This window comes from Lissotriton vulgaris, chromosome 3_1, assembly GCF_964263255.1.
Source record: "Lissotriton vulgaris chromosome 3_1, aLisVul1.2, whole genome shotgun sequence".
Classification (NCBI taxonomy): Eukaryota; Metazoa; Chordata; class Amphibia; order Caudata; family Salamandridae; genus Lissotriton; species Lissotriton vulgaris.
The window spans coordinates 976,192,555-976,210,589 of record NC_141689.1 but is presented as its reverse complement, the minus strand read 5'-3'; the positions used below and the strand labels follow the sequence as shown (position 1 = coordinate 976,210,589).

Sequence of the window (18,035 nt, the reverse complement as noted above, 5' to 3'; positions counted from 1 at the left end):
CACACACCCTGCAGGCTGCACAGCTGTGTGCACTTATTTATACACTACAAGAGCGCCCGCTTTTAAACCCTGCTTCTGACTTCAATGGGCCCTGGTGGGAGGCGGGCAGCCCTGACGACATGTCACTCCCGGCTCCGACCTGTAGCTGTTAATGGCAGCTTGATCCTCTGCAGCTGCCCTGCACAGAGGCCGTTGGAGCGTTCATGCACCTGCTGAAGGGCACAGGTTCGAATCAAGAGAGTGCGCCCAACCAGGGGGTTGATTCATTGAGTGTCCTTTCTATATGAACTGGTTTAACCTTGGCCGTTTCGAGAACAGATGTGGATGGATGCCGGTGTCTGACCCACCATTTTCTGTTGTTCCTACAAGTTTCACAGTTTTTTGTATTTATTTTTCTATAATCAAGCGGCTCAGAATCCGAGGCGCCTCATGAATGCTGGCTCTGCTGCCCCCAGTCAACCCCCGTCCCCCTCCCATCTTCTCCCTTATGTTCAGGAGAGCCTTCTTAGTGGCAGCGTTTTTAAGGGGGGCAGGTGGGAACACCAGAGAAGACATGTGCATCTCTGACTAAACAGCAGCGCCCCCTCCTTTACTGGGGAACCCTGCCCACTTATCAGTGCATTTTTAGAAACGCACCCAGAGCTGCTCCACATGAGGAGGTGACCCCGGAACTGACTGGCTGAAAGTCAGTGTCTATCTGCGGAAACAGTGTCACTGGACAGAAGCTGGCTGGTCTGACAGTGTTAAAATTGACCCTAAACCTACGGGTCAAGCTGTCAGTCACAGGTGAATCTCTCCTGTAGGTGTTGCCATGTCAACAGGATGCAACGGGACAAATCTGTATAATGAATAAAGAACAAAGACCTAAGTATTACTTTATAATTTCTTTATATCTTTATCTTGGTCAAAAAAAGGTCATTTCTATACATTATATACAATAACTGTCTTTATACCAAATACAGTGCAAACACAAGTGACATTTAGTGAATAGTGAAATTGTGCAAAACAAGCACTTTCAGACTAAAAAAGTTACTCCTCCCAAGTGATTAGCCCACCTGGTTGACAGGGTGAGTACTTGAACTACGCCCCGTATTAGAGAACCAACATTTTAATCCAACCCCTCCCTGACATTTCTCTCCATTCACTTTGTAGACTGTCGTGCTGCCTATAATATTGTCTTGATAAAGTCCCACCGCGACTGAAAACATTGGCGCTTTAAGGGTCGAAACGTCGACATCCACTCACAGGCCATAACCACTCTGAAATTCTCAACAAACTTAAAAGAAAGGATAGGTTCCCAGATTGTATTAGTTGATGGTCGTATGCAATGATATTTTGTACATAGGTGTACAGGTTTTTACAAGAAAATTTGGATATATCTTGTTTTCCACAATTTCACTATTCACTAAATGTCACTTGTGTTTGCAATGTATTTGTTATAAAGACAGTTATTGTATATAATGTATAGAAATGACCTTTTTTTGTTCAAGAAAAAGATATAAAGAAATTATAAAGTAATACTTAGGTCTTTGTTCTTTATTCATTATACGGATTTGTATCATAATTTGGAGGTTTTTCGTGTTGTTGGTTCTTTTTGGGAACAGAAAAAACTGTTTGGATAAATGATATGTTGTTTTGAACCCGACGGAACCATGTTTTTCTGAATTGCATATTACCCAGGTTCTGAGGGACACAGGGTCAACCCCGTTGTTTTTTATAAAGTTGAGTCATAACATAGGCCTGTCTCATGGATTGTGGCCTTGTTAGACAAGCAGGGGTTCCCAAAGCGTGACCCTCATAGTGGTGAAAGGCTACTACCTTTCCCGAGATTTAAGAGGCATGAGTGCGGTGGTGGCAGCATACTGTATAGTGATCAAATGAAGTGAACAGACTTTTTGACCTGTCACTGGAGTGTGGTCTACTGGAACATCCAAGTAAGGTTCACACTACTATGTGCTTAACTTACCTTTGGCTTAAATCAATTTAGTGTGAAGCACTGTGCAGCATGCGTGTCGTTGCATGTATGTGTATGGGTGCCTATGAATGGTACAATACATGGAAGACTTTGGGTTCCATTTTTGGACACCCAGGGCTGACTGGAGGAACATGAGGCGGTAGAGGAATCTGCCTAGACAGATTTGTGGATTGATGCATTCTTAGGAGCTGGGTAGAATATACTGGAGGAATGAGAGTCAGGCTCTTCAGTACACTTCAAAGGGTGCTCTTTATTTCATGGTTTGGTCACCTTAAAGCAGAGGTCTTCAAACTTTTTGATACCGAGACCCCCTTGTAAAACCTTTTTAGGCGTAAGGACCCCCTTCCGACAAAAGTTTCTAGAAACTGGTACGCCTCATCATCAACTTTTGACAACCATAAATGCGCCTATTAGACCTCATCACATTCCTCCATCATTCATCCACCCACACTTTCACACATCCATCCATCCACCCTTTCATCCTTCCATCCATACATCCATCCTCCCTTTCATCCTTCCACCCATACATCCATCCTTTACCCACCCACCCTTCCTTTCATCCACCCATCATTCATCCACCCACCTTTTCACACATCCATCTATCATTCATCCATGCAACCTTTTATCCATTCATACATCCACCATTTCATCTATCCATCCTTCATCGCGCCACCCTTTCATTTTCCATCCATACATCTATCCTTCACCATTCTATCCTTCATCCATCCACCCTTTCATCCTTCCATCAGTACATCCATCCATCCACCCTTTCATCCATCCATTCACCCTTCATTCATCTACCCATCTTTTTTCACATCCATCCATCATTCATCAATCCACCCTTTCATCTATCCATTTACCCATCAATCATCCACCCATCTTTTTACACATCCATCCATCCTTCATCCATCCACCCTTTCATCCATCCATCCTTCATCCGTCCACCCTTTCATCCTTCCATCCATACATCTATCCTTCACCAATCTATCCTTCATCCATCCACCCTTTCATCCTTCCATCCATCATTCATCCATCCACCCTTTCATCCATCCATTCACCCTTCATTTATCCACCCATATTTTTACACATCCATCCATCCATCATTCATCCATCCACCCTTTCATCTATCCTTCATCCGTCCACCCTTTCATTCTTCCATCCATACATCTATCCTTCACCAATCTATCCTTCATCCATCCACCCTTTCATCCTTCCATCCATCATTCATCCATCCACCCTTTCATCCATCCACCCTTCATTCATTCACCCATCTTTTTACACATCCATCCATCCATCATTCATCCATCCACCCTTTCATCTACCCTTCATCCGTCCACCCTTTCATTCTTCCATCCATACATCTATCCTTCACCAATCTATCCTTCATCCATCCAGCCTTTCACCCTTCCATCCATACATCCATCATTCATCCATCCACCCTTTCATTCATCCATCCACTCATCATTCATCCACCCACCTTTTCACACATCCATCCATCCTTCAGCCTTTCATCCATCCATCCACTCATCATTCATCCACCCACCTTTTCACACATCCATCCATCCATCCTTTAGCCTTACATCCATCCATCCACCCACCTTTTCTGTGCCTCTCTCATGAGGGGAGGGGGGGGATCAGTATCTCTCTGCGTCGTCTTCCTTCTTCTTTCCCGCTCATGGGAGGGCATCTCTGTGCCTCCCTGCTGGGGGGCGGGGGGCGTGGGACGTGTCACAGGACCCACAGCTCCAGGTGCGCAACATCCATTGAACTCAAAGGGCTACACTACAGCCACTCTCCCAGCCCCCCCCCCCCCCGCTTCCCCCAGCTCGTGTATGTGAGCCCAGCTGTAACAGCTTCAGGGACACACAGTCACACCCAAGTACTTGACAGGTCTTTAAAAGACCTTTTACTTGTTAATGAGGCGTTGATGTTTTTCACACCTCGGTGTGAATTAGGCCTCCGCCGTGAGCACCCTCGATCAGCTCAATGCCAGGAACTGCACTCTGCAGAATCTGCGACCCCCTTCCCAGGACTCCACGACCCCCCTGGGGGTCGCGCCCCACAGATTGAAGACCGCTGCCTTAAAGGGACCTGGGCAAATCTCATGAAAGAGATGGGGCTGACAGGAGAATCATCAAGAATAGGGCTGGGGGGGAGGAGCTTCGCACACATCCAAGATGGCCGCATGAGCTAAGGGCTCCCGAGACCCTCGTACCCTCCCGCATATATCCTGTCACTGATCCTGTTTGCGGTTGAGTGTCCGAGTAGATGAACCACGGGAGAAGTGAAAGCTGAAAACTGCGTCCCGATCGGACCCTGGGGGCCGGGGTTGTGGTGTGGAGAAGTCTGCGCCCTACGCCTCCTGGATGCCCACTGCTTGAGTTGGCATGGTGCCCGAGGTGTAATTGAACAACATCAGCACAGGTTCGCAGAGGCGACCGGTTCAGTCTCACTTTCAATTTCGGTTTTGGCACTTGGACTGGTTTTGAGTCGGGAGATGCCTCATTGCGGCGGCTCGTATTCCTGTTGGTGCCTGAGCGTTTCAGACAATATAAGAGGTGTCGGACTTTAGCCTGGGGGCACGCCGTCCTTTGTTCAAGTGCGTAGGGCCGTTTTGTGCTTTCGCTTTTCTACTTCAGAGCGGAAAAGATACATTAGGTGAATATCCTGGAAGATAGATCCTATCTATGGCTTGCTAGACCGGAGACTTGTTCCCCCTTCTCCTGAGTTGGGCATCGACTTGAGATTGTCCTGAAATGGCGAGCAAATCAGAGGGGGACAAGCAGAAGTTGAAAACCACCAGAAGGGGTGGATATACCCAATCCAATGTCATGGATCGATATGCCCAAGTTAAAGGATCGCCCAGTGGACCGGGTAGGTCGCTGGAGGAGGCAAAGGATTCCTCGGCTCCGGCACCCGAACTGACATTGCAGGACGTTATGACCGCCATTAACGGCATTAGGTCATCCCTCGGGAAGCAAATAGAGACCTTGGCACACAAGTTAGACACTGTGGCTATTGATGTGAATCTGATTCGCACGGACCTTACAAAGACAAATGAGAAGATCAAATCGTTAGATATAAAGACATCGAGTTTAACGGATGACGTCGTCGAGTTCCAGACCGAGGTCCGAAATCTGAGGGCCTCGAATGACATTGTTACCCGTCGCCTTGAGGACTTTGAAGGGAAGGCCCGAAGGAATAATGTCGTATAATTGGAGTTCTGGAAAAGGCAGAGGATCAAGCGGCCGACCTTTTTGTGGAAGACCTTATTATCAACCAGCTAAAGCCCAAGGGACTGAGCAAGTTCTTTACTGTGGAGCGCGCCCAGAGGGTCCCTGGTAGAAGACCGAAAGTGGGCACCCCGCCGAGGCCTATTATAGCGCGGATCTTTAACTTACGAGACAGAGACGCTATCCTCCAGGCCTCTCGAGCGGGTGGGTTCTTGAAGTTCGAGAACTCAACTATCAGCTTTTATCCGGACTTCACTCAAGCGGTCCAAAAACAAAGACTCTGTTTTCTGGGAGTGAAGAGGAGACTTCGTGACCTGGGTCTCAAATATGTCATGCTTTTCCCGGCCAAGTTGAGGATCGAGCATGACGAGCGGACCGATTTCTTTGACAAGCCTGAAGTGGTGGCCGATTGGTTGGATACTTTGCCGGCCCAGCAAGATTCGGAGAGACATTCTGATGGGACTGAGGGAGGAACTATGGAGCAGGAATGAGCATAATTTGGCTGGTTCCTGGGGACGCTAGGGTAATTCATATTGTGGTGGTTCTAGTCTCTATGTGCATTTTCACGTAGATGGTATGGGGGGTTACTGGGCTATCGGGGGGGTCTCTCTCCTCCTCAGCCTAACTTTTTGCAGTTTACTTTAGATGTGGGGCGACAGGCACACTGCGAGTTGGGGTGGCCCTATAGTCGGAAGCAGGGGTGCAGAGTGGGGGGTATTGTAACGGGCTGTTTGGGTGGGGGGGTGTTGGTTTTCAGTTTCGTTTTTCAGCAAGGCGTCATATTGCAAGACATTTGTATTGATGTGCTGGTCTCGGATGGGGGGTGGATTTTCTTTCTGTTTTATGATGGGGGGGTAAGGGGTTGAGGTTGATGAGCTGGAATGTTAATGGGTTGGGGGACAAGACTAAACGTGGGGTGGTGTTGCAACTCCTGAAACGGCACTCTCCGGACGTGGTTTTACTTCAAGAAACCCACTTAGTTGGTATGTCATGAATAGAAAGGGATATCGTTTGGTGGCTCATGCTGGGTTCTCATCTGGGTCCCGGGGGTTGGAATCTTCATTAAGAATTCTCTTCCGTTCGAGGTGGAATCAACCGTCCTCGATGAGAGAGGGCGCTATGTGGCTGTATCGGGACAGTGGGAGGGTTGCACGCTTTCCTTGGTGTCTGTTTATGTTCCTCCTGGCCTGCAGTCTACTACCTTTGCTGACCTGGGACGGGTTCTACTCGATCTCCCTGGGGGGTTTCTGATACTGGGTGGAGATTTTAATGCAGTGGTATCTGGTGTGTTGGATCGGCATCCACCTAGAAATCTCGGGGGGGGGGGGGCTCATGGCTGGCTGCCTGACTTCATTGACACGATGGGAATGGTGGGAATGGTGGACTGCTGGAGGTTGCTCCACACTACCCAGCAACAGTATACCTTTCTTTCGGGCGCCCACTGTAGTCTCTCCAGGATAGATTATGTGTTAGTGCCGGCTGCACAGGCATCCTATGTTGCGGAGGTCAGACATATGGCTCGGGGTATTTCCGATCACTCTCCGCTTTGGTTTCGGTTTGAACCTGCGCCGGTCTCTGAGGGAAGGATAGCTCCTATTAACCCTTAGTATCTTTGTAATCCCAAGACTTGCAGTGCACTTGTATTTCCAGGAAAATTAGGGTTCTGTTTCTTCCTCGATATCGCTGTGGGAGGCTTTCAAGACAGTACTTAGGGGTCAAGCTCTCTCTTTAATTGCTGGTGTTAAAAAACAGAAGGAAGGGGACGTGGTGAGGATAGAGACGGAGATAGCTGATTTGGAATTGGAATTGGAGCAAGAGATTACCCGCTCTAGATTGCATGACCTGCAATTGAAGCAGCTGGAATATAGAACGTTGGTAACGGATTGTGCGAAGGCCCTTAGTCGGGAACAACAGGGGCGTCTCTATGACGTTGGGGACAAGGCTGGCAAATTAATAGCATGGTTGGACAGGAAATACAGAGCTGGTCGTGTTGTACCAGAAATTGAGACAGAGAGTGGGGTTCTGGTCACCGACCCGCAGGAGATAGTGGTATGCTTCGCTGATCAGTTTCGCTCTGTGTACTCTTCCGTGTCGGATAGACCGGAGGAGGACTCATGCTTGCTTTTGCGAGATATTGCACTCCCGTGCCTGTCTGAGGCTGACCGGGACCTTATGGACGGTAAGATCACTGCAGATGAGGTAGCGTTAGCAATGCGCTCCCTGAACTCTGGTAAGCGAAGGGTCCCAACGATCTCCCAATTGAGCTTTACAAGCTTCGCCTGGATAGGATTGCTCCGTATTTGAGAGACATGTTCCTGAAATCCTGGAATCGTGGTCTCCTCCCCCGTGATCAGAGATTGGCGTTGATTGTGGTAATTCATAAGGAAGGGAAACCAAGGAATAGGTGTGCTTCCTATCGGCCGATCTCATTGTTAATTTCTGAACCTAAGATTCTTGCTAAGTGGTTGGCTAATAGACTAATCAAGGTTATTAGTGATCTGGTTCACCCGGATCAATCTGGCTTTATCCCGCACAGGAATACGGCGTTGAACCTTAGACGCCTGCACGGGGCTCTTGCGAGGGTCTCGACGCCGCGTGAACCAGCCATTTTGGCGTCATTAGATGCCACGATGATGTTTGTTACTATTGAATGGCCGTATCTGTGGGAGATGCTAGCTAAATTTGGTTTCAGTTCGGATTTCATTAGCTGGGTGCGTCTTCTTTATGCAGACCCTTTTGCCCAGATAGTGGTTAATGGTCGCGTCTCGGAGCCATTTTGTCTTGGGCGGGGTACTCGCCAGGGTTGCCCGCTGTCTCCTCTTTTATTCACGTTGGCCCTCGAGCCTCTCGCGCTTGGATCCGTTGGGATCCTCGATGAAGGGTATTAATTGGTCTCCACAGTTTGAAGATCGTATTTCATTATATGCAGACGACATCTTGCTGTGTTTGACCTCCCCCAGGAAATCTTTGATAGTACTCTGTGATGTTCTGACCTCCTTCGGTAGAAACTCTGGCTTGGTCATTAACTGGGCGAAATCCTATCTGTACGTTCTTAGTGGCGAGAAACTGATCCTATCGTGTAACTGTCCTATCCAAATACCACAAGAGGGGTTCAAGTATCTCGGAATTTATGTTTCGATGGACCCCATGGTTCGATACGAAAGGAATCTTCTCCCTTTTTTGACTCGGCTAAAGTGAGATGTTGCGGGTTGGCGGAAACTCCCGTTGTCGATGCTTGGGCGGACGTCCCTTTTCAAAATGATGTCGCTCCCTCGTTTTATGTATGCCCTTCAGAACACGCTTGATATCGTCCCAGCTAGTTATTTTCGTGTGGTGGAGGGTCTACAAAGGAAACTGTTGTGGAATGGAAGACCGCGGATTGCGCTGGCTAAATTAACGCTCCCTTGGTATGATGGGGGCATCGCTCTACCTGATATTAACCGCTTCGATGCGTGTGACAAGGTCAGCTCGTCATGGGCGTTACCTGCGCTGTGCGTGTGATGAGTTGACCTTGTCACATAACGTGGGATTTTTAAAATTGCAGCACAGCACGGGAATTGCTGCAGCAATGATGCGGTTAAGAGATATTAGTGGGCTTCGCAGTTGGGAGACCTCAATCACGGTATGTACGGCCCTGGTTTCGCCATGGATAGGTGGCTACTTCCTGGGGGCAATTATTATAGAGCGTTGTACACTAAATCTGTGGAGAAGACTTTGACGGGGCCAACCAAGGCAGCTGTGCGGATCTGGCGCGACGCTACCAGTTCGTTATGGTGGAAGGGCCGTCTGACTTTGGCTACCCCGCTTTTCGGCTCTGATAAGTTTGGTAAACTGTGGAACACTAAAGGGTTCGACAAGTGGGATCTCATTGGCATCTCCAAGGTGGGAGACCTATGGGTGAAGGGATAGGTGAAATCGTTCGCGGCCTTGCAGACCGAATTTGAATTAGGAGGGACGGAATACTTCCGTTATGCTCAGGTCCGGCATGCGCTAATGTCCGTTTTCCCGGAGGGGGAGGTGATACCGGAGTCTACCCCGTTAGAGGATCGTATCTTGGATGGCCATATGCCTGATAGTACCATTTCCCTGGTGTACAAGAAACTAATCAATCACAGGGCGGACCTTCTATCGCAACTGCGTGATCAGTGGACCCATGACAGCCTTGAGCTTGACGATGAAGACTGGCAGTCTGCGATCTCCTCACCGAAGGAGGTCGCGATTCCAGCACGACTGAGACTTGTCCAGCTCAAAATACTACATAGGGTCTATGTCACGGGTCCCCGTCTGATCAGGATGGGTTTTTCTGAGGAGGGTCTGTGTCAGCGGGGTTGCGGTCAGTTGGGGACGTTCCTCCATATTATCTGGGAATGTCGGGAAGTGTTTGACTATTGGAGTAGGGTCTATGTGGTGATGCAGGAGGGTTACGGGTGTGGCTCTCTTCACTTAAGCCAGACGCTGTTTGTTGAATGTTTGGGAGCCCACTGATCATAATGTGGCACAGACTCAATGGGTGACTCTAGGGGCCCTGATTTCTGGAGGAAGGGCAGGGCAGAGGAGTAGGCACTTCAAAAAGGAAGCAGACCCCCTACACAAACTTCAAAGACTCAGACCCTAAAGCACAATTGCTGTCTTGAAATGGACTATAAAAAAGGGAGCTAAAGTGCCCCAAAAGAGCTCTGCAAGACTTCTGCCTGTGACCAGGACTGGGTGCTCAGGTCTGCCAGTCTCCAAGCTGGGTGAGGGGGTCATCACCCAGAGAAATGTAAGACCACCTGCTACTGGAACTTGAAACACCTGTGCCTGCCTGGTTGCCAAGACCAGTGTGACCTGGGAGGAAGAGGAGAGCGCTTGGAGGGAGCGAGGTCCAATGCAATCCTGGCAATTGGATCGCTGTAGCGAGGTGTGAGGAGACTGCTGTTTCACTGATCTGGCCATCGCCCATGTGCAGACTAAAGTCAGCAATCCTGTATCACAGAGGGGGCCACCATGAAGGTTTCATGACTGCCATCCCGATTGGGCCAGTGGCTGGATTAAGATCAGTGATCCCATATGGCAGAGGAGGCCACAGTGGAGAACAAGGTCTATGCCTGGACTGGTGCCTGGTTCATTTGCCATCGATAGAAGAGGACGCCGTGGTGACCTGTGCATGTCAAAGCCCCAACTGAGGATTGGAACCAGAGCGATCACCCCCTTACCCCAACCCACCTGTGAAAAGGATCAGAGGAATTTTCCGTCAAACCAGAGCAAGTGCCATGGATACCCAATGGCTGACCCTGCAGAGCTGCGAGTGATACTCACCAACAGCAGTCGCTGCAGCCCTCTGCAACTTCAGGGAGAGTGAAACGCTCCTGAAGATTCCATTTGTGCAACCTCTGCGTGAGCCAGTAAGACTGATCGCAGGACTGGAATTCCCCATGGAAATTTGTTCTACTGCATAGCTCTGAGCGCTGGAACACTCTTGACTTTTTGAAGAGTAGGAGTGGGACTTCTGAGAATTGGACTGCTAATGGCACTTTCCCTGAATGTCACCTATAGTGAATGAGGAATAACCCCTACCGTTAGTGAGAGGAAAGTGGGACTTAAGAACCTCCCTATTGAACGCTAGAGCCCTGATCTCAGGTGATTGTGCATATTGTTTGTGTATGCTGTATTTTACTTTGTGTTTATAATACTTTTTTTCTCATAAAAGCAAGTATTTGACTGGACATTCACTTATTGCTGGCATTGAACGTGTTTTAGTTGTGAGCTAGTGTTAACCCCCTACATCTACAACCACCTCCCCTCAAAAGAAGCCTTGGACAGCTCGGCCTACACTAGTACTGGAAGTCAAGTGATAAAAGGGGTACTTTGCCCAGATGCTCAGGACTCATAGTAAGTCGGGCCCCAGTACATAAGGAGTAAAAGCCGTCATCTTCCACGGTTGACACCTGGGTAATATTGAAAAGGTGGAGAATCTGCATTACATAGCCTATAAGAAAGAGCGTTACCTATGGGAACTAACTTGTTCTTTACCATAAGTGCCCAAATCGCTCATAGGGGCGGGACTTGACATGGCCTGCAGGAAAGTATTTCCTCCTCCTCAGAGGAACCTAAATATTCATCTATCCTACCGGAAACTTTCTGGCAAATCTTTGTACCTGATGTAATGTTCTTTAACCGATGCAATGATTGTAAATGGTTGCCTATTTGATTTTTGAAAGCGTAGATTCATAATCAATGTATTGCCGAGTTATTCTGGCCCCAATTTACAAAATGCTCAGTCTCCCTTAAATATGTAGCCACACAACCTATAATATAAAAATATAAACCAAAAATAATTAGAAAACGGCCTTTGAAATGACTTTGATTGAATCTAAAATCACAAAATTGTAGCCAGAGTGTCATTGTAATACGCTCCATCTTCACATTTTTGTAATTTGTTTCTATAGTGTATTAAATATTATTTTCTTTTGTTGTAGGGTGGCGGAAAAGGTACTGGAGACTATTTTTCCGGCTTCTTTGCACTTGAAGAATTAGCTCACAATACCCTTCCAGAAGGTGGAGTGGTGCCTCCGACCCCAGCTTCTGAGCAGCAGCGGTACCCACTTGCTCCTTGCATAAACACAGACACTGTTTTTGATACCGCAAAAAAACATCTAGATGCTCACAGCTACGGTAGCTCATCTTCCTCAAAGAAAAATGGCAAAGGCATCGAGCTAACTAAGAAAGATGACTTTGTGGAGCAACAGATTTTCAGCCATCATTCCTCAACCGACTCCAATGCCAACCAAAAGAGTCATGGCAGTAGAAAATCTGCTTCCTCCAGTAGTGGAAAAAGTAAAAGGGCGTCCAAACAAAAACATCCCTCTCACAGTGCCAAAGGATCCAGTGGGGAATCTGCCATACAAGAAGCAAGTCGAAGTAGACCAAAAGGTGCACCCGACTCTAACAGTACTGGCACAGCTTCCGACTCGGAAATACAAGAACGCATCCAGTCCCTAGCAAGCCTGCACAGCAGCTATGGAGATAAACTCTAGATGTTGCACATTACTGATGCCAATAAATGCACCTGAAGGTGGAAGCAGAAAATATGGTTCAGGCAAGATTGAATTAGGTAAAAAAAAAACATGTTGTGCAGAGTCAGCTGAATGTTCATCGAGAAACACTACATATAGGTTTTTTGCTGTTGGTTTAGTCAACGCCCTGAACTTATACTGTTAAGCTTTTAAATGGGAGTGCAGTTCCTCAGTCTCGGATCGTAACATTAAAATGTGCTGAATAAGTGGCATTTTAACTTCATAAGTTACTATCAAACATGTTGGCTTCAAAGTTGGTAAGGCAAAAAATAGTGACACAAAATATCTGGGGAAAAATGGATTATTCGTGAACTGTTTATATAAGGTGGAAGACTTTTTCTGAAACTGTGATTAGTCCTATGCAAAGGGTCTATGCGAATGGTGTACCTATGAACATGGCCCTGGAATTGAGCCAAATAGAATGATATTTTTTATTGAAGCACAGACTGGGCAACTTGCTAAGAAGCGGTTATTGTTGAGCCCATGTAGCCATGGTTCCAATAAGGTTGCCAGTAACCGATAACTGGAACATTTATTAAAAAAAACATCTTTTAATTGCTCATTTTATTGTGTTTTAACCGGTAGATGTTAACTCTGTAACTTACTTTGTTCTACTGAATACCGTATTTTGGTCCTGCCCATGCTTTCCTCTCCCATCTCGAAACACTTGTCTTGCAGTTCTGGACTATCCAAACTTAGTTTCCTTGAACAAGTGCAAAGTGGATCTTGTACAAGTGATGTCTTTATTTATGGCTACTTAATATACACACGTATGTCCTAAATGTATAAGGCCAGTTACAAAGGAGTATTAGCCAAGTCTATAACATTCAACATCTTGCTCCAGGTTTACAAAAAAAAACTATTTTCCACCTTTTACTTCTGTGTTTTCTCCATCAAAAGAAATTTACGAGAGTTCACCCAGGAACTAGTTTTATGCTTCAGTTGTGTTTGTCGAGCGTCGAAGCATCACTGTGGCCAGGGTCTAGTTTAATGTGCCTACAGACCGGTTTGTGTACTGGTTGCTTACCTCACTATAGAAATGTACACTTTTATAGCTCAAATTGTTCTGTGTCCATCCTGCAGCACAATACACTGTACCAAGGGCAGCGATAACCTTAACTCATATTTTGGCTCAATTTCCTTTGCACCAATCTCCTACTTTCCAGTCATATGGTACTTCCTAATGAAACAAACTAGTTACCCTATTGACCTTGACAAGAAAAAAAATCTATTCGTAATTAAATATAATCTCACATATTAAAATCACGTATTAAAGCAGGTTACATTCTTTTTGCCCCAAGAAGGAAAACAATTTGAATACAAAGAATAAACTTAAATAATAAACATAGTGATAAAGTAGGGCATAAAGGTGCCATGTATTTTTCTTTTACTGTAGAGGCCTGTAGTCCAACCAATGCCCAGGACATTGTATGACTCTGCAACTACCTTTCACGTTTGTAGGTGCTGAATTATAATATATTTTCAAGTTCATAATATAAACTTTTAAATTTGTTTGAAGAATGAGGTGGAAATTTGAGTTTGAATTAAAAAACAAAGAGTTGCATTCAATATGATCTTGTTAAAAGAAATTACTCTTAGGTTGTTGATTTTCTAGTACTGTACCCTGATTTGCCCTAAGAGGTAAGAGTGTGTTACAAAAATTGTTTTTATAGAGCAGTAACTTAGAGCGACCAGTTTAAACTTAAAGAGCGACCGATTTCATTTTTGACACCGCCATATTGTGTTACCTCATTGCCTTTACATCTGTTTTATAAGCTGCAAAATGTTGCTTACATAGTTAAGTTTCAAATTAGGACTGTTTGATATTGCTTTCTTTGAAAAATGACTGGTTGAGTGAGACTTCTGTCATCTGCTTGGATTACTGATCCCACAGGGCGAGTCCTGCCCAAGTCCAGGAGTCCAGTAGGAGTATGAGGAAGGCCAGGAGCACATCTTTCCACCTCCCTCTGTGTATGAGGGATGTACACGATACACACCGGCCACATCTGTGGCTCAGTCTTGACCCCCAAGTTCTGTGATGGGTGAAATGGGTGCGCACAAGGCAATTTTCACACATTAATTGCAATTTTCCAGCCCTCTGGATGGGAGAAAGGGGTCCCTTACTGCACTTGTCACAATAGGGTATCTCTCTCCCCTCTTGAAAGTGCAACCGGCATTCTGCGGGCAGTTTGAAAACAGGGAGCGGCTTTGAAGCAGCCACTCTGTATTTCACTTGAATGTGCTGCCCTACTGTTTGCAGCTGCCCTGGGGCCAGTGCATTCTTTATAATATGGCATACTGTCCCTGTTTGTGCCAGCGCACCTTTTGAAAGGTGTTCTGTGGCGCAAACGTGGAAAGTGTTCTGTAAAAATAATGCGGCCGCCCTTCGTGTCCTGCCATCCTTCTCCAGCACCTTTTGCAATTCCTTCCAGTTTTCAGTCTGAAGCTGCAGTCTGACTTTTCAGTGTGGGATTAAAGCTCAATGTGCATTTCTGAGAGCCACTACCAGTGTAACCTGAAACCTTCTATCTGCTGAGTGGGCCTGCAGCTCGCCAGAGATGCAGCAGTTTGTGGCGTAAGAACACCTCCTGTATTACCACAACTCTCTCGTTTTGCAGAGGCCTCTCAGACAGTAGGCTGTCAACTGCCATTCTACTGCTTCCCTCTGGTAGCTGAAGACCCATCGGAGGTGGCAGATCAGTCCTGGCTTCAGAGCCCAGTTTTTTCACTGCTACGACGTCCGAGTAGTAAATAACCCCGTTGCTGTTCTGTTGCAGTGTTTTTGATAATCTGCGTGTAGCAACTCGGTTGGGAATAAACTGCGAGTAATTACTAGCATTCCTATTAAATCAGAGACTTCCAGTATGTCCCTATACACAATAATGGAAGTCAATTAAATTATTGGCTTGTAAGTTTAACCTAAAGTTGGTATGTTGATAAAATATATTTAAATATAGTATTCTTCCATTTCCCCTGCTTCTGTGACAGTTTGATATGCCACCAGGTAAATGTTTATTGCAATCGGATCAAACAAGGTATTTTTGAAAGCTTGTAAATATGTTGAATTTTATCTCAAGTCCTCATTTACCAGTATTTTTTTTTTGAAAGGGTTACTTTTTAAGGTTATATCTAGAGATATGACTGATAATCACCCCACAGTTCCTTCCAGTATATTTAATAGTAAAATGGTAGCCCTTGGTAGAGAACGCTTATGAGAAACCAATGTCACTAGAATGCTTACCCCAGAATCAAAGATCAAGCTATACATCACATTCCAGTGACAGTTACCTTTTCCCATCATGTTATACATACATCTTATCTGCAGCAGTCGTCTGTACCAGCCGTTTGAGGCCCAGTCTGTGTGGGCCAATAACATGGAAGATGGATTTTAAAGTTTATTTGACTGTCCCTTGCTCCGAATGAGAAATGCACCAGGTTTACAGGCTCTGCTAGTCTGAAGAGGAAGAGTCCCTGTTGATGGCAGCAGGCTTACACCAGTATGAACTGCCTGAATGGTGAATGGTTGGCCTGGAGCTCTCAAGCGGCTGCTAAAGGCTGTCGGTCCAGTTTTCTGACTATACATGTTTGTTCTACCCTTTTATTCTGCTTCTTTGACTACTTTGATTTGTTCCTTGAAGCAGTAAAGATTGTTTGTTTACTGAAAGCATACACTGCAAAGCTATTTAGGTGTGTATGCTTTGTTTACACACTGAAATAGCCTTTTTACGAGAGCAAAATCAGTTTTACTTTTCAAGAAAGTTAGATGTGCACATTTTGTAAGCTAGTCTGACAGTGGGGTCATAATTCTCCAATTCTTTTTTGAGAACCCAACACTCCTGCTGCAGCATTTATTCTAAATTGTTAAAGCATGTCTACCCTATTTATTAATGACGAAGCAGCTAACATGTCAAATATAACTACATAACACTAGATTTTCCCTTTTTTTTTCTTCACTGCAATGCATTTTTTTATATTCAGAAGCAGGTCTCTGTCCTATAGGGCATCTGCCTCAGGTTGTTGTCTTGAACCACACAACCAGTGCCCTTTGGGAAGGGATTGGTGATCCAGAGTAGAACTGCCAAGCAAATGTGTGCACATCCTCACAATTGCATATTTGTGGGCTTTTACAAACTACATGCAGACCCCTTCGATGGGAAGATTACACCCCCACAAAATTGGTGGTCTTGGAAAAAGGGTCTTGCCGCATTGCAAAATGTAAGGCATTGCATATTCCATGTTTTCTCATGCAAAAATTTACCTCTGTATATTTCCGTATGAGCAAGTGGAATTCACAGTTTTTAAGAGGTTGCCAGTCGCATGTTTCCAGGGATAATTCTTTGAAGTCATAAATCTACATTCTTGCTTGTAACCATATGGTTGTAGCTGTGGATGTGACCTTTGATATTCGTGCCCTGGGTGTGCACGTTGCCATTTCAAACGTGCTGTGCTTTATTGCAGAATTAGCATGGACGTGATAAAACGATTTGCTTGACTGGTTAGTCCAAAGCTGGTTTAAAGAATAACTAAACTTAAGTGTAACAAAAGTTTCAAAGATCTTGCTTTGTAATTGTACTCTACTCCTATTTTCCATTCACGATTCTATGGAGAAATCACACTACCTATCTTTTCAGCACTCCGCGTTCCAACATATAGCTATAGCACATAATGGAGAGAGAGGACTTAAATCCTAACATATTGTTACTATGTAAATGATTGTAATAAACTGGGCTCGTCTTATTCAATCTTTAGATAGGTTTACACCATTACGACTCGTTTTTTGTATTCTAGATGCCCTCACATACCTTTACTGCCCCAGCCCATCATCCCCAGTGGATTAGTGACAAAAGTGTGTAGTAAAACATTACAGTAATTCGTAGTCAGGGTGACCTAAACATGCCATGGCGAGATTGAGACCAACTATGTTTACCTTGTCCATTGCCACAAAGTTCAGCTTCTTTACTTTCATATTGTTTTACTAACTCAGATGCAACTTGGGAACATATTGTTTTTCTTCAAGGTCAATTTCACCAGCAGTAAGAAGAGATCAGAATTGCAATCTCTCAAATTCCAACGTCCTATCACACGAATGAATTGCAAAAGGACCTATTTATGTGTGTGTTTTTTAATGTAATTGCTCAGAGTTGTTTTATGTTAAAATGATTGGAGTATTATGATTTATGCGTCGTCATTAACTAAACATGTTTTTATACAATCATTTTATTGCTTTGAAAATTTTTATTTTTGTAGTTGCTGACACCTTATTCTAAAACTTGAACTGTGTATATGAACAAACGTGTGCTGTCTTCAGCATTATCAGTTTCAAAGCCAATATCCTTTTATATCTTTTTCACAACTTTATAGGAAATAAAAGTATATGTTTGTGCTTTGTATAACAAGTCTTGTCTATTTTTTGCTCTTTTTTCTGTCATCAGTTGTTCTCTGATGACACGCTATTAAAAAAACACACAGAGAAATGTTAATTAAATTCTGGAAAAACAATGTAAACCAAATCCTATGCCTACAACTTATGTGGCCATTAAATGTTATTTGGCTGCTTCTCTCTTATTCAATATTTATTATATCCAGGTACAAAACAGCTAAGAAGACAGAAGTCCAGCTCAGTATGCAGGAAAAGGGGATGGTGGGGCAGGTAACATGGCAATTCCATAACCCTAATCCCATCTATGATTTTGTGTTTTCCATAACAAATTTGATTGGGTTTTAAGTAAACTTCAGATTTAGCATACCCATGAACATAAACAAGAAACTTGA

At 45.1% G+C, this 18,035-nt stretch overlaps 1 protein-coding gene across 1 annotated transcript in view; it reads left to right on the top strand.

The window, feature by feature from the left end:
• The window catches only part of CEP78 (centrosomal protein 78), a 479,433-nt gene extending 461,780 nt beyond the window's left edge, over positions 1–17,653 (top strand). Inside the window, exons 16-17 of the mRNA XM_086961339.1 lie at positions 11,667–14,969; positions 15,041–17,653. Coding sequence (XP_086817465.1) covers positions 11,667–12,224 — 558 coding nt within the window. The 3' untranslated portion in view covers positions 12,225–14,969; positions 15,041–17,653. The remainder of the gene's footprint in view (positions 1–11,666; positions 14,970–15,040) is intronic.
• Positions 17,654–18,035: the final 382 nt, after the last annotated feature.